At 36.8% G+C, this 16,577-nt stretch overlaps 1 protein-coding gene across 3 annotated transcripts in view; it reads left to right on the top strand.

The window, feature by feature from the left end:
* TNKS2 (tankyrase 2) overlaps window positions 1-16,577 on the top strand; it is a 68,286-nt gene that overhangs the window by 11,788 nt on the left and 39,921 nt on the right. For all 3 annotated transcript variants that reach the window (XM_072806130.1, XM_072806131.1, XM_072806132.1), the window contains exons 2-8: window positions 2,290-2,514; window positions 4,640-4,735; window positions 9,128-9,164; window positions 9,332-9,407; window positions 9,795-9,889; window positions 13,060-13,126; window positions 15,990-16,176. In XM_072806130.1, the coding sequence (XP_072662231.1) occupies window positions 2,290-2,514; window positions 4,640-4,735; window positions 9,128-9,164; window positions 9,332-9,407; window positions 9,795-9,889; window positions 13,060-13,126; window positions 15,990-16,176 (783 nt within the window). The remainder of the gene's footprint in view (window positions 1-2,289; window positions 2,515-4,639; window positions 4,736-9,127; window positions 9,165-9,331; window positions 9,408-9,794; window positions 9,890-13,059; window positions 13,127-15,989; window positions 16,177-16,577) is intronic.

Here is a 16,577-nt window from a genome sequence, read left to right as displayed (position 1 = left end):
TCCTTTTATGAATGTTTACTCTTTCATTCTTCCACACTTGTGTACATTGTTTCTTCTGCTTAGACTCCAGTTCTCTTCCCTTGCTCTGATCTTCCCCTCACCTTTCCTTTCCTCATTCTAATGACCCCTTAATTTTTCTATAAGCCTTCAGCTCAGATGTCATTCCTGGAATCTCCTTAGATAGTCCTTCTTATTCTCTGCTTTCTCCCAATTAAGGCATTCCCTTCTTTGGACTCTAGTAGCATTTTATAGATACCTCTATTATTGTAGTCATATTGTATTGAAATTATTGGCTCTTTTGTTTCTCCACATCTTAATTGTGAGCTAAGAATAGGAAGAATAGAATCAGAGATACAAAGATGTATGTACATGGACATACATGTACTTTGTGACATAGAGCCTGGCAATATTAAAACAAAACAAAAGGGATCCCTGGGTGGTGCAGCGGTTTGGCGCCTGCCTTTGGCCCAGGGCGTGATCCTGGAGACCCGGGATCGAATCCCACATTGGGCTCCAGGTGCATGGAGCCTGCTTCTCCCTCTGCCTATGTCTCTGCCTCTCTCTCTGTGTGTGACTATCATAAATAAATAAAAAATTAAAAAAAAAATAAAAAATAATAAAACAAAACAAAGAATCCAGTTAATGTTTCCACCCATCTGATTCTTCCCTCAGTTGCAAGTAGGCCTGTCCTGGACATATACCTTAAAAAATTCTGCTTTCTCATTCAGCTTCTACTCCAGTCAGAAAAACAGTATTCAGCCTTGGTGGTTTTAAGAATATTGGGGTAAAACTTTAGATGAGTGAGAAAGGCCTCTCTCTCCTAACACACACAAATACTTCCCCATCTGCTTTAAGATATTCCTGAAATTCTTTTTTTTTTTTTTTTTTTAGTGGTAAAAAGGTTTTAAGTGCTGTTGGAATGATAAAAGGTTGAAATTCATTGGTACTAAATCTGTAAACCAGTATAAGTGAGTTGTAGGACTTTTTCATTTTGTTTGATATGGGGGCAGTTACAGCAGAACTGCAGGACATGGCTTTCTAAAGGAGGCTTCCTACCTAGAAAAAAGTTGCTTGTGTTGTGCATGTGATAAAGTTGGGGTTCCTCTGAAGACACCAGACATCACACTTTTTCCTAGGATCACTTTTATCTTCACTGCATAGACAAATATAAACTGTAAGCAGGTTTCTTTTGTTGCTCTCTCATAGTCCCCCAATTTACTGGAACTATTTTATGGGATAGATGTATAATTCTAGCAAGAGTTATACTTAGAACATCTGAAAATGTATGCACACTAAATATGCAGAACTCTATATATCCAATTAGAAATGCTATTATAGTGGGATGCCTGGATGACTCAGTGGTTGAGTGTCTGCCTTTGGCTTGAGGTGTGATTCCCCCAAGGTCCCGGGATCAGGTCCCACAGCAGGCTCCCCATAGGGAGCCTGCTTCTTCCTCTGCCTGTGTCTCTGCCTCTCTCTCTGTCTCTCTGTCTCTCCTGAATAAATAAAATCTTTAAAAAAAATGCTATTATAGAGTGGGAAACATTTGAACTTTGGGCTTTTAGTCATCTACTTCATAACCTTTCCCTGAAGTTAGTAGTACAGTTGACCCTTGAACAATGTGAGGATTGGAGTGTTGACCCCTGTGCAGTCAGAAATCCGCATATAACTTTTGACTCCCCAAAAACTTAGCTACTAATAGTCCAGCAGTCTGAGTGGCTCAGCGGTTTAGTGCTGCCTTCAGCCCAGGGCGTGATCCTGGAGACCCAGGATTGAGTCCCATGTCTGGCTCCCTGCATGGAGCCTGCTTCTCCCTCTGCCTGTCTCTGCCTCTCTCTCTCTCTCCCTGGGTCTCTCATTAATAAATAAATAAAATCTTAAAAAAAAAAAAAAACTGCTAAAAGTCTCCTGGTGACCACAGAAGCCTTACTGATAATAGTCAAGTAATACATATTTTGTGTATGTACTATATACTATATTCTTAAAATAATAATGAAAAATACATTTATAGTACCATAAAACATCTGCTTATTAGTGGACCCATGCAGTTCAAACTCATGTTGTTCAAGGATCAGCTGTATTACCTAATCATGGGAGGGACCTTTGGCTTTCTCACTAAGATTAGTTAGTGATATATTTCAGAGCCTCTTTTCATCAGTTATTTTTTGAATTGTTGAGTCTTTTTCTTCAGCCAAAGACATTTTAATTTTAGCATGGCTAATACTTATAAATACTGATTGATATATTTTCTTTGGCAACCTAAAATGTGGATAATTTGTTTTCTTCTAGGTTTTGGGAGGAAAGATGTAGTTGAATATTTACTTCAGAATGGTGCAAATGTCCAAGCACGTGATGATGGAGGGCTTATTCCTCTTCATAATGCATGTTCTTTTGGTCATGCTGAAGTAGTCAGTCTCCTTTTGCGACATGGTGCAGACCCAAATGCTCGTGATAATTGGAATTATACCCCCCTCCATGAAGCTGCAATTAAAGGAAAAATTGATGTTTGCATTGGTAAGACTATTTACTTTCCAGAATTTTCCTGCAACAGTTTGTAACTATTCTTAATCTAAATTGGACTCGTTTGTTAATATGATCAAATTCTGCCAGGCTGAATTTAAATACTAAAGAACACTGTGATTTAATCTAACCTTTACTTACTGGATGTCTGTTTTTATATGATATTAAGCTCAAGTTCTTTAAAGAAGAGAATACAAAATTCCTGTTCTCTAGAAATTTAATTCTCTTGGGAGATAAGACACACTACCAGATAAAGTCATGGTGGAAGTGAACAGAAGTGTTAGAGGGAACTGAATACTGTGACTTGGTTGGAGTCAAATTGCTCCTTCCTGAAATCTTTCTAGGAAGTAGTGGGAGAAAGATTGAAAAGGTAGGTAGACTTCTTTATAAAGAGCTTTGAATTGTGGGCTAGAGAGCTTGATAGTGTTATGTAGGTGTGGAATTACTGAAGACTTCTAAGGAAACAATCTGATGAGAGTAGTATATTTTCAAAAGAATGATCTGATAGGGGGCTAGGTTGAAGGGCATCAGGGGGACCAGCTAGGAAACTAGAATAACCCAGATGAGAAATGATGAGGGTATGAAGTAAGGTTGTTGTAGAATAGAAATGGTAGAGTAAGTATAGAAGCATTTGAAGGACAAATTATCAGTCATTTAGAATGCTTTAACAAATGATAAAGAATTTGCCTGACAGGTTGATCACTGACAGAAAATTATCACTGAAAAGATTGCTTGTTTGAGAGTTTTTATTAATCTGGTATTGACTTTTCTGAGCCTACCAGTCAGGGATTTTAGACTCTCTGTACCTTAGCTCTGTTTCCTGATGCAAAACGGAGACAGTTGAAATCCTTGAAACAGATAAAAAAATCAGCTCATTGCACTACAAAAAGTCTAGGTGCTCTAAGCTGAACTTAATTGTTCTCTCACCCCAGAGCCCAGATCACTATTTATACTGGCCCCTAGCTTAGTTCAAGTTAGATCATTTATAAAGATACAAAACACATTACCTAGTAACTTCTGCCCAATTCTCCTTTCATATGTATCACCTAAGTTGCTACTCCCTCATATTCCTTTTCTAGTTCCCGAGTCTCAGACATATAAATGATCAGTTTTAATAATGTAAGATTTTCCAAATATAGGTCTGTGCTGTCAAGTATGGTAGCTGAGGACTTGTAATATGGTTAATTGCTTGAGATAAACTTTTTACATACCAGATTTATATACCATACTTTGAAAAAAAGGTGTGTAAAAATCTCAATTTTATATTGATCACAATATAAATAGATTATTGAAATGATAATACTTTGGGTGTATTGGGTTGAATAATAGGTGTTTAAAATAATTTAATATGTTTTTATTTTTTTTAATGTAGCTACTAGAAAAATTTAAATTACATATGCGGCTCACATTTTTATTTCTATTAGCACTATTACAGGTAGTAGTAGAGTGGAAGGAATATAACCCTGTCAAAGAACAGGAGGTAGGCTTCCCTTTCTGCATGTATTTGCCAGTCTTTCCCCAGCACCTTACTTAGTGTGGTAGAATATCTTTATATAACAATTAACAGTACAGAATATAGCACAAGTCTTCTTTTTTTTATGTGCTCTAGGATGTAATATAATGGTTTTGATTTGGGGTTTCTTAACCCTAACCCTAAGAGTATTTTTCTTTTCTTTTTTAAAGAATTTACCTGTGTGATTTTTTTTCTTCCTTTTTTAATTTCACAGATCCCTATTCCTGGGCTATAGCTTTAGAAATTCCATTTTTGTTATGATCGGACTTTTTTTTTTTTAACATAGGAAGTGTACATTTGGAATGAGAGAACAAGCTTTCAAGCAAAGTAGCCTTTTATTTCCTTACATACTCTTATCTGTCCTTAGTCACAAAGCAAAGGAGACCTGACATTGAGCTTAGAGGACATTTATTTAATGTGTCTTATACATTAAATAATGCAATATTTTATATATTCTTATCTTTAAAATATAACATTTACCATACTATCAGGATATGAAAGGCTTTTATATAACTCGATGACTCCTGGACCAGAATTTTTGAGATGATTTACTAAAATCAGATTGTCATGATTACCATTTTGAAAGGTAGTATTGCTATGTTGCAGTGCTCTTACAGCATGGAGCTGAGCCAACCATCCGAAATACAGATGGAAGGACAGCATTGGATTTAGCAGACCCGTCTGCCAAAGCAGTGCTGACCGGTAAGTCTGTGTACTCACTTTGGGTATTCTAGGAAGACTGTAAAGAATTGAGCTTGCTAGGTAGACAGGTTGCTTCCTGTAAGTTAATGACTTCAATTAGATTTTCAAAATACTGTCAGTTCAGTTGTTAGATTTTTTACATTTGGACAATTGGTATTTGATTCTTATCTGAGAAAAGTAAAGCTTTTCTTTTCTCTTTTTAAATTGGTGTTTGAATTTGTGATTCCTGCCTTATATCGGTCAGAGGTAATAGATAATTATGTGTTACTATCTAGTATTCAGGATGTTTTTTTAAATGTTCCTGACTTTTCCAAGCAAAAGTAAATAGTTGAGACTATATCAAAAAGCTTTTCCACAGAGAAGGAAACAGTCCACAAAACTAAAAGGCACCCTACAGAATGGGAAGATGTTTGTAAATGAAATATCTAATAAAGGGTTAGCATCCAAACTGTATGAAGAATTTAGAAAACTCACCACCCAAAAAACCAAATAATCCAATTGAAAAATGAGCAGAAGACATGCACAGTTGTTTCTCTAAAGAAGACATTCTGGGCAGCCCGGGTGGCTCAGCAGTTCAGCACCGCCTTTGGCCCAGGGCCGGGTCCTGGAGACCAGGATTCAGGCCCATGTTGGGCTCCCTGCATGGAGCCTGCTTCTCCCTCTGCCTGTGTCTCTGCCTCTCTCTCTCTCTGTGAGTCTCTCATAAATAAATAAATAAAATCTTAAAAAAAAAAAAAAAAGACATTCAGGCAGCCAACAGACCATGAAAAGATGCTCATCATTGGGGAGCCTGGGTGACTCAGTCAGCTAGCATCCAACTCTTGATTTTGGCCCTGGTCATGATCTCAGTGTCGTGAATCGAGCCCTGGATCAGGCGCCATGCCCAGCATGGATTTTCTTTCTCTCCTTTTCCTCTGCCCCCCACCCTCCTGCACATTCTTTCTCTGGCTCACTCAAAAAAGAAAGAAAAAGATGCTCAACATCACTTATCATGAGGGAAATGCAAATCAAAACTACAAGGAGATATCCTCTCACAGCTGTCAGAATGGCTAAAATCAATAACAAAAGAAACAACAGGTATTGAGATACCTAGGTGGCTCAATTGGTTAAGCATCTGCCTTCGGCTCAGGTCATGTTTCCAGGGTCTTGGGAGGGTGTCCCAAGTTAGGTTCCTTGCTGCATCTGCCTGCTGATCCCCCTGCTTATGCTCTCTTTCCCTGACAAATAAATACATAAAACTTAAAAAAAAAAAAAAAGAAAAAAAAAGAAAGAAAGAAACAAACAAACAAACAAACAACAGGTGTTGGTGGGGATGTAAAGAAACATGATCCCTTGTGCACTATTGGTGGGAATACAAGCTGGTGCAGCCACTCTGGAAAGCATTGTGGAGTTTCCTCAAAAAGTGAAAAAGTAGGGCAGCCTGGGTGGCTCATTTTAGACGTTTAGCGGTTTAGCGCAGCTTTCAGCCCAGGGCCTGATCCTGGAGACCCGGATCAAGTCCCACATCAGACTCCCTGCATGGGGCCTGCTTCTCCCTCTGCCCGTGTCTCTCTCTCTCTCTCTCTCTCTCTCTCTCTCTCTCTCTCTCTGTGTGTGTGTGTGTGTGTGTGTGTGTGTGTGTCTCTCATGAATAAATAAAATCTTAAAAAAAAAAATAAAAGTGAAAAGTAGAAATTCAATAAATAAATAAAATCTTTTAAAAAAATAAAAATAAAAAGTGAAAGGTAGAACTATCCTACAATCCAGCAATTGCACTACTGGGTATTCACCCAAAGAATACAGAAATACTAATCCAAAAGGATACATGTATTCTGATGTTTATAGCAACATTATTTACAATAGCCAATATACAGAAGCAGCCCAAGAGTCCATTCATAGATAATTGGATAAAGAAGATGTGTGTATATATATATATATATATACACACACACACACACATTATATATATTACATTATATATATATGTATATATATATAATGTAATAATACTCAGCCATAAAACAGAATGAATTCTTACCATTTGCAGCAACATGGATGGAGCTAGAGAGTATAATGCTAAGTGAGGTTTAAGTCAGTCAAAGACCAATACCGGAAAAAAAAAAAAAAGACCAATACCGTATGATTTCATTCACTCTTGTGAGGAATTTAAGAAACAAACAAAAAAAAAAAAAAAAAAAAAAAAAAAAAACAAGCAAAGGGCGGGGAAGAGAGAAACCAAGAAATAAACTGTTAATTATAGAGAACAAACTGATGGTTTACCAGAGGGGAAGGTGGGTTGGGGAATGGGTGAAATAGGTGATGGGAATTAAGGCACTTTTTGTGATAAGCACCCAGTGATTAAAATAAAAACTTTAAAAAAAAAGAAAGTAGCTAAAATATTTGAAATCTCAGAAAGTAACTTTTATTGACCAGTGAATAGGTTTATGAAACATCTTTTGAAATCAGAGTTTAGGGCAGCCCTGGTGGCTCAGCTGTTTAGCGCCGCCTGCAGCTCAGGGCGTGATTCTGGGGACCCGGGATCGAGTCCCACGTCAGGCTCCCTGCATGGAGCCTGCTTCTCCCTCTGCCTGTGTCTCTGCCTCTCTCTCTCTCCTCTCTGTGTATTCTCATGAATAAATAAATAAAATCTTTAAAAAAAAAAATGAAATCAGAGTTTATATTTCCAAGCTGGTACTGCCTAAAAATACTACTTTTCTAGGCATTGCAGTTCTGATAAAAAAATTAAAAAAAAAATTTTTGTAATATGATGGTTTATGATGAGGTTCTATATAGGCTGTCGGTTTTAAGAAATATTATTTTAAAATCTAAAAAAATAAAAATAGATTTCCATGACTTTCCAGATAACATATGTTTTACCCCTTTATATACTATATTTTAAATGTACTTTAATCTTTTTTTTTTTTTTTTTTTTTAATGAAACCCTTTCAAAAAGCTCTAACCATTCTCTTTTCTAAACAGAAGATTCTGGGCATACCAATTTCAGTACCATGAAGAGTGTCAGTTATTGTTCTCATAACATATTCATGTCCTTGGAACCTATTAATATGTATAAGGCTTAGTCTCTAGGTTCATTTTAGACTGTCAGGCCTTTTTAGAGTGATAGTATCAACTTCACATGTTTTCCCTCATTGGAGTGTTTCCTCTTAAAAAGTTCTCTGCCATATTATTTTCTGGATTCTTAACCACTGTGTGACCACCATTAGAATCATGTCTAATTTAATAGTCAAGAGCGTGAGGGGTTCTGCTGTGAACTGTTGTGCTTGGACTTTGTAATATTTCTTCTGATATTACTAGAAAAATTTAGACCAGTCCCCCAAAAGGGTTCTAGAAAAGTAAGCTGTTATTGTAACTATCACTTCAGTGTTCATTTCCCCCTTCACTATTCTGTGCTATTCCCTGCTTTTTTTAAAAAAATCTTGGGGCTCAAAGAATCCTTGCATTCGCAGTCCGTGTATAATTTGTATTGTGGGCAGCAGTTTGAATTTTATTTTGGCAAATCAATAAACATTGTCCATTGTATTAAATTATGTTAATTTAAGTTATATTTGTTTTGTTTGTGTTCATTTGTAAATATGAAACCCATAGGCATAAAGAGCTTATATTCACAAACACAAAACCCAAAAAAAGAGTTTATATTCAATCTTGTTTTTATTTGAATATAAAGTAGCACTATAATATAACTTAGTGTTGGAAAATCTTTTGCTTTCATAAAATATTAATGATTATCTCCAATTGGTAGTGCCATAGATTATCTTTTGTTATTTCTATAATGTTGGCGTATTGGATTTTGTTTTGTGTTGAGAATAAAGTTGTGAGTGTATTTTGTCTGTTGCACAAATAACATTGGTTTTAAGAAATTTGAGGAGTAAAAAGAAAAGCTCATCAATAACCTACCACCTAAGATAAACTTTGTTGAAATTTTGGTATATTCTTGGCTTTCCTTTTTTGGTGCATATTGTTTTCGAATAGCTTTATTATATAATATCAGATTTTTTTTACTTCCATAACAAATGTATTTCATGTTCTTTCTATAAATAATTTTAAACTGCACAATATTCTGTTAATCATTTCTATTTATTAGATTTTTTTTAAAATTTTTGTGTTTTAGATTTTTATTTACTTATTTATTTGAGAGACAGAGCATGAGCAAGGGGAGGGATAGAGGGAGAAGCAGATTCCTCGCTGAGCAGGGAGCCCAGTGCAGGACTTGATCCCAGGACTCCCAAGATCATGATCCAAGCCAAAGGCAGATGCTTAACTGAGCCACCCAGACACGCTATTTATTGGAAATTATATTTCCAAATTTATCTACTTTAAATATAGTTCATAGGGATCTTTATGCATAAAACTGTTACTACTTTTATGATTAATTTTTATCCCCCCAATTCACAGGTGAATATAAGAAAGATGAACTTTTGGAAAGTGCCCGGTATGTACTGGTGTTATAAATATGTATTTTGAATAACTTCACCATTAATTTTTTTTTAATAATCGGACTTTAAAAGAGAATGAATTTTTGTTTGATGATCACAAATATGTCTCCAGATAGGATCCGATGAAGAATACAAATTGCTAATACATTTCTTTGTGTGCTAGGAATGGCAATGAAGAAAAAATGATGGCTCTACTGACACCATTAAATGTCAACTGCCATGCAAGTGATGGTAGAAAGGTAATTCCTTTTGCAACTAAGTTTGTGTACATCTTCCTGGTAATAGGAAAATGCATTTGTCTTACTAAAAATTGAAACATTTGATGAGAATGCTGATACTTTCTTTTAAGCAGTAATTTGAATTCTTAAACTTAGTAAAACTTTATTGGTAATAAACATTTGTTTGCTTACTGTTAATGAACTTATAAACTTTTATGCTATGCCTTCGGTATATATGTTAGATTTTGTAAAACTAAATTGATAACTATTGAAGTTACAAAGTTATAAAGCTTTATGAAACTTCATAAAGTCCAAATATAATACTTTTGGATTATATTTGGATTTTTACCTTTTTGCACATTTTTTTAGCTATTATAATTTCATTAATTTGTCTGATTAATATTTCAGTCAACTCCATTGCATTTGGCAGCAGGATACAACAGAGTAAAAATTGTACAGCTGTTACTGCAACATGGAGCTGATGTCCATGCTAAAGATAAAGGGTAAGTAAGCATTTGAAAAAATGAGGATTTCTTAAATGTTACCATCTTTATAATAATCTCTGTAATCTTTTGAAAATCTTTTTGCTAAACAGCATAAACATTACAATAAGCACATTGCTCTGAGGACACAGGGAATTATAAAACCTTAAAGCTACCACTTATAAGGCTTACACTACACTTTAGGGAGCATGAAAAGATACCTAACAATATAAGTTCTCTACTAAGTTGTGAGGTGATGGTAGGGATAGTACCATAGGAATTCGCAGGAGGGAAGTCCCAGTGGTGGCTGTACTGGATGGAAAATCCTTCAGGAGTAGGTGATTCTTGACCTGGACTCAGTTCAAGAAAGCAGAGTGTTTAAGAAACATCATTGAGCAAGAGAATTTGTGTGGAATCGTGTTCTAAGGCAGGTATTAGGGACGCCCGGTGGCTCAGCAGTTGAGCATCTGCCTTTGGCCCAGGGTGTGGTCCTGGAGACCTGGGATCAAGTCCCACATCGGGCTCCCTGCATGGAGCCTGCTTCTCCCTATGTCTGTTTCTCTGCCTCTGTGTGTGTGTGTGTGTGTGTATGTGTGTCTCTCTCATGAATAAATAAATGAAATCTTAAAAAAAAAAATAAACCAGATATTATAGCATATTTAAGAAACAATGACTAGGGGCATGTGGGTGCCTCAATGGTTGAATGTCTGCCTTTGGCTCAGGTCATAATCCTGGGGTCCTGGGATCAAGTCCCGCATTGGGGCCCCTGGGGGCCTGCTTCTCCCTCTGCCTATGTCTCTGCCTCTTTGTGTCTCTCATGAATAAATAAATAAAAATCTTTTAAAGGGATCCCTGGGTGGCGCAGTGGTTTGGTGCCTGCCTTTGGCCCAGGGCACGATCCTGGAGACCCGGGATCGAGTCCCACATTGGGCTCCCGGTGCATAGAGCCTGCTTCTCCCTCTGCCTGTGTGTCTCTGCCTCTCTCTCTCTCTCTCTCTGTGACTATCATAAATAAATAAATAAATTAGTTTAAAAAAAAAAGCTTTAAAAAAAATCTTTTAAAAAAGAAAAAGAGAAAGAAAGAAACAATGACTAGACCAGTGTGGCTGAAGCAGATGATTTACACAGGGGAGAAATGAAGGCTAGGGCTGGAGAAGTAGTAAGAACCAGGTTTTAAAGGACTTGGTATTCTAGTTTAAGGATTTCAGATTGTGAGCCATGATAGCCATTGAAGGATCTTTTTTTTTTTTAAGATTTTATTTATTTATTCATAAATAGACATAGAGAGAGAGGGGGCAGAGACACGGGCAGAGGAAGAAGCAGGCTCCGTGCAGGAGGCCGGATGCAGGACTCGACCCCAGGACTCCAGGATCACGCCCTGGGCCGAGGGCAGGTGCTAAACCACTGAGCCACCTAGGGATCCCGCCGTGAAGGATCTTAAGCAAGGGGAAAGATTTTTTCTAAAAGAGGAGTTTTAGGGGACACATTCTGGCAGCAATGTGTAAGGTAGTTTGAAGAGAGAGCCCAGAGGTCCACGAGCAGTAAGAATAAATATTGTAGCATATTGTAGCATATTGTAGAATATTGTAGAATATTGTAGCAGTTCAGGCATAATAAGGATCTATAATAATGTTGCAGAGGAATGGAAATGAAGACACAGTGGCAAGAGATATTATAGTGTAAAAATGGGTAAGATTTGTTGACTGGCTGTGAGGAGAGAGAAAGGAATAAAAAAAGATAAGTACATTTCAAATTCTGAAGCTGAATGAGAGACTCAGTGATACACCTACTAAAATCCAGGAGGAAAATTATTTTAAAAATAAACATTGAGTTCACTTTCAGAACTCTTGGTTTTATGAGATGATGAGGGTAACTCAAGTAGAGGTAGCTAGTAGATAGTTGGGAATGAAATTGGCACTCAGGAAGGAAATCATACAATGGAAAATGGTGAGGGGCACCTGGGTGGCTGAGTTCTTTGGGCATCTAACTCTTAATTTTGGCTCAGGTCGTGATCTTGGGGCTGTGAGATTGAGCCCCAAGTTGAGCTCCACACTCACTGAGGAGTCTGTTTGTGCTTGCTCTCTCTCTCTAAAACAAATAAATCTTTTTTTAAAAAAAAAAAAAGGTAAAGAAAGCCATGAGCCTTGAAGGAGAGGGTGGGTAGAATTAAAGACTAAACCATGAGTGTCCATTACTCACCAGAGGCCATCATGGCAGTGTCTGTGGTAATTAGTAACTGATCCCCCAAGGAAGAAGAGCATAAAGATACATGTCAGGATTTTAAGGTTCCATTGTACCTTCCTATAAAGATTCTTTTTTCATTGCCATCATGAAGGAATTGGGTTTAGTTTATTAAGTAATTTTCCCTACAGAGTCTGGAAAAAAGTTTCAAACAAGAGCCAGTGTTTGAGCTCTGAGTTTGGAAAAGATTGTAGAAGTAAGCCAGAAGGGAGGGAAATCTGTTCTTACACCAAGGGAATAGTATGACCAGAGGCATGGAGGGAACTGCATGTAGTTGAGCATACACCATTAATGAAAGGGTAGGCTCCAGAGAGTCAGACCATTGCATGCCAGGCTAAACAGTTGGTACCAGCTTTCAAAAGCAAGGAAGAGCCAATGAAGGACATTAAACAAAGGAGTCACTACATCAGGGGCACGTGGGTGGCTCAGTCACTTAAGCATCTGACTCTTGATTTCAGCTCAGGTCACAGTCTCAGAGTCATGGGATCAGGCCCTGCACCGAGCTCCACACTGGGCGTGGAACCTGGTTAAGATTCTTTCTCTGCCCCCTGCCATGTCTCTACGTCTCTCTCTCCCCCTCTAAGAAAAAAAAAAAAAGAGTAGCTACATGAGATTTCCGTAGAAAAATCTGGTTACAGTTTGGAGGAAAAATTGAAATAGGGGCTGTTTGGGTAGTACGGGAAGAAATAATAAAGGTAGTGGTGGTAACCATGGAGAAGAAAAAGATGAATTTGGAAGAGACTTGGGAATTAGAATTGTTAGAGCTTAGTGTTCAGATGTTATATTCTGTGTATTTAAATGTTAAATTCTGTGCATTTCTATTAGAAGATCACAAAAGCAGTTAACTATTTAAATCTAAGTGTAAACTTAAGTTAATTAAAATTAAGTGAACTAAGTCTAGGGAATCTGTAATAACACAGGCTTCTTTTCACCCCCCTCTCATATTGTAGTGATCTGGTGCCCTTACACAATGCCTGTTCTTATGGTCATTATGAAGTAACTGAACTTCTGGTCAAGGTTAGTTATCTTATGTTTTTCTTAGACTTGTATAAAATCACTTCAAGTACATCATATACCTGTTTACTATGTGTTTTTAGTGCTTGGTGGATATAGAAGGAATATGTATAATCATTATAAGAAGTAGATGATTGATAGGTCAACATTTGACTGCTTGGAGATTTTTGAGATACCTTAAGATTTTAAATATAAAATAGCACTGTCATCTTGGAATAGCATCTTAAGTAATTCTGTAATTTGTGGCTAATGGTGAAGTTTCAGAATCCTTGAAAATATCAGAAAGCAATTTTTAGTGATTCATATATTACTAAAACCACCGGTTACATTTGCAGGATTTTCCCAGTTATACTTTGGATTGCAGCAGGCTCATTTGGAAAGCTGCACATCTTCCAACATGCCAGGAGGCTCTTGTTTAACGAGCAGCTTCCCAGAACTGAAATGTATTCTGCTCCCTGTTGGATGAAAATAGAAGATACTCTCTTTCGGAGTGGGTGAATACAAGGATGTTACCCACACCTATTTCCTTTTGCCCCCCAGTCTCTACACGTATATTTGACCACATTCTTTAGGATTCTCTTAACTCTGCACCATTCTCCCCCTTTTAATAGTTTTCTCATTCTAGCAGCAGCCATCATTGGAAGGATATGTATTTTCAATGCCTTCATGCTTTCTTTTCTGTATGTGCTACAAGATATTTTCCCACAAAAACAACTTTAATGATTATAGATACTCTGAGTAGCTCTTAAGCCTTTTTAAATGTATAAGGTGGCTGCAACATTATACGTTTGTAGCAGTAATGCTTTTCTTATTGTAAGACTGAATCTTGACTTCAACAGGACATCTGGAATATTATTGTGGATAAAAGTGAAACAGATAGATAGCATTGAGACCTACAGACAACTGAATGGTGTTTTCCTAAGACCTCATGCTCAGTAAATAAGAATGATGGGCTGACTAGAGGTCACATGTATAAAGGAGGTGAGCTGATGTGATGGTGCAGTTACCAGAGCAGACAGACTCAGGAGAGTCTGGATTAGGCAAGTAGATAGAGACAGGGAATACAGGCAGAAGGTGTAAGCAATACTGAGTCAATTGGCACTAGCAGAAGCTGGCATTTAACAGCAAACATTCATTTACTGCATTTCATGACCTGGGCACTGTAGAAATTGTGATGTGATTGCTTAAGAAGCCAAACAATTTTCTGCCAATAGTTGCGAAGTATAGTGTCAAAAGCAAATGGAACAATAGATGCAATGCATTTTTCTTAGACCACACTGAGTCTCTGTTGTTGTTCTAGGTTCTTAAGAATTTCTTTAATGAACTTTTTAAACTGAAGTATATTGAGCCAAGAGCCACTAGGGTAAAAAGAAGTCTAGAAACCATCTGATAAGAAAGATGAGTGAAGGAGCTGAAGGTGTTTAAACCCAAAAAGAAAAACATAACCATTGTTTTCAAATATTGCAAAGAATATTGATCTCTTTTGCTCCAAAGAAGACCAGTAGATCAAAGTTTAAAATACACATTTAATTTAATATAGAAGAAAACTTAATAAGACGAGTTGTCTAGTAATTATGAAAAGTCATGTTAGTTGAGAATTAGTTTCCCATCATTGGAACTACTGAGTGAGTAGTTCATTTGCCTTCTGCAGGAATGCTGTGGGAAGGAATTGTGAGAGATGAGAGATTGAGCTAGAATGATTTCTGTGAGCAACCCAACTCTAATACTTGGAAATGACTGAAATTAAAAAGATTAACAGTATCAAGTATTAACAACGATGGGAGAACACTGATGGCAGTACAAAAATAATACAGCCACTTTAGAAGACTATTTGGCAGTTTCTAATAAAAGTAAACCTGTATCTACCATATCATCCAGCAATTCCATTCCTAGAGACATAGCATGTGTCCATAAAGAGACTTTTAGATGAATGTTCATAATAGCTTATTTAAAATAGCCAAAACTAGAAATAGTCTAAATGCCCATCAGCAGGGTGATGGATAAGTAAATTATGGTATATCCATACAATGGAATGCTACTCAGCAATAGAAATTATTGATACAACATGAATGACTCTCAGAAACATTGTGTGTGAAGGAAGGTAGACACAAAAGGTACATACTGTATTCTATTTTTATGAAGTTTAAGCACATATAAATCTAACATATAGTGCTAACAGTCAGAATGAGAGCATGAGTGGGATCCCTGGGTGGCTCAGCGGTTTAGCGCCTGCCTTTGGCCTGGGCGTGATCCTGGAGTCCCGGGATCGAGTCCCATATCAGGCTCCCGGCATGGAGCCTGCTTCTCTCTCCTCCTGTGTCTCTGCCTCTCTCTCTCTCTCTCTCTATGTCTATCATAAATCAATCAATCAATCAATCAATCTTAATTCATGCCCCCATTCTTTTTTTTTTTTATCTATAAAAGGAGCATGGGGGAGCATTCTTAGGTAATGAAAGTGTCCTGTATTTTGAATTGGGTGGTGGTATCATGGAGATACATGTATTCGTCAAAACTCCTCAAACTATTCACTTAAAAACTCTGTTTTACCATATATAAATTATACCTCAAAAAAAGGAAAAAAGTAGAAATTGGAAAAGATGCAAGTAATCTAAAGCTTCATTCTTAACTGTTTTCAACAATAAGAGAGTTAAGTAAGGCCCTTGAGCATCAGCCTAGCAACCAGCTACTGGTTTTCCAGGAGTTAAAAAAAAATGTATTTCTGAAATAATAGGTTTAAAAAGTGAACTTTAAGAATATAACCCGTTTAAGCTTGCATGATGTTAAATTACACAGTACTACTGCTTCCTAAATTCTCTTAAAACTTGAACACTAAATGTATGCTTTACCTTCCCCCTCAATCCCTCAGCATGGTGCCTGTGTAAATGCAATGGACTTGTGGCAATTCACTCCCCTTCATGAAGCAGCTTCAAAGAACAGAGTTGAAGTGTGTTCTCTTCTCCTGAGTTACGGTGCAGATCCAACACTGCTAAATTGTCATAATAAAAGTGCTATAGACTTGGCTCCCACACCGCAGTTAAAAGAAAGATTAGCATGTGAGTATAAAATGATGAATGTTCAACTAGGATATTAAGATACCAACAAACTAAAAATTTGTTATTTGTTTTTAGAAGTTTTTAAATTAATAGAAAGTTTTCCTTATCTGTGGGTATCTTTTGTTCATACTGGCATATCTAGTCATCTGGAGGTTTCTACTCATTCTGCTTTTAAGAGCTATGAAAAATATATATGTATTTCATTTTTCAAGTCAATGAAATGAGATAGTATGCTTTTGAAAAGAATGAATTTGGGTTTTGTTCCTATCTTTTGTGTTTCTTATTAGTCCGCCAAGAAGTTAAACTGTTATTTGTAGGATTGCTGTCTAATAAACATGGTCCCCAATCTTTTCTTTTTTTTTATGACTTTATTTACTTATTTATGAGAGACACAGAGAGGA

The sequence above is a fragment of the Canis lupus genome, chromosome 29 (genome assembly GCF_048164855.1).
Source record: "Canis lupus baileyi chromosome 29, mCanLup2.hap1, whole genome shotgun sequence".
Classification (NCBI taxonomy): domain Eukaryota; kingdom Metazoa; phylum Chordata; class Mammalia; order Carnivora; family Canidae; genus Canis; species Canis lupus.
The sequence above is the reverse complement of the archived record's forward strand: the minus strand, read 5'-3'. Positions and strand labels throughout refer to the sequence as shown.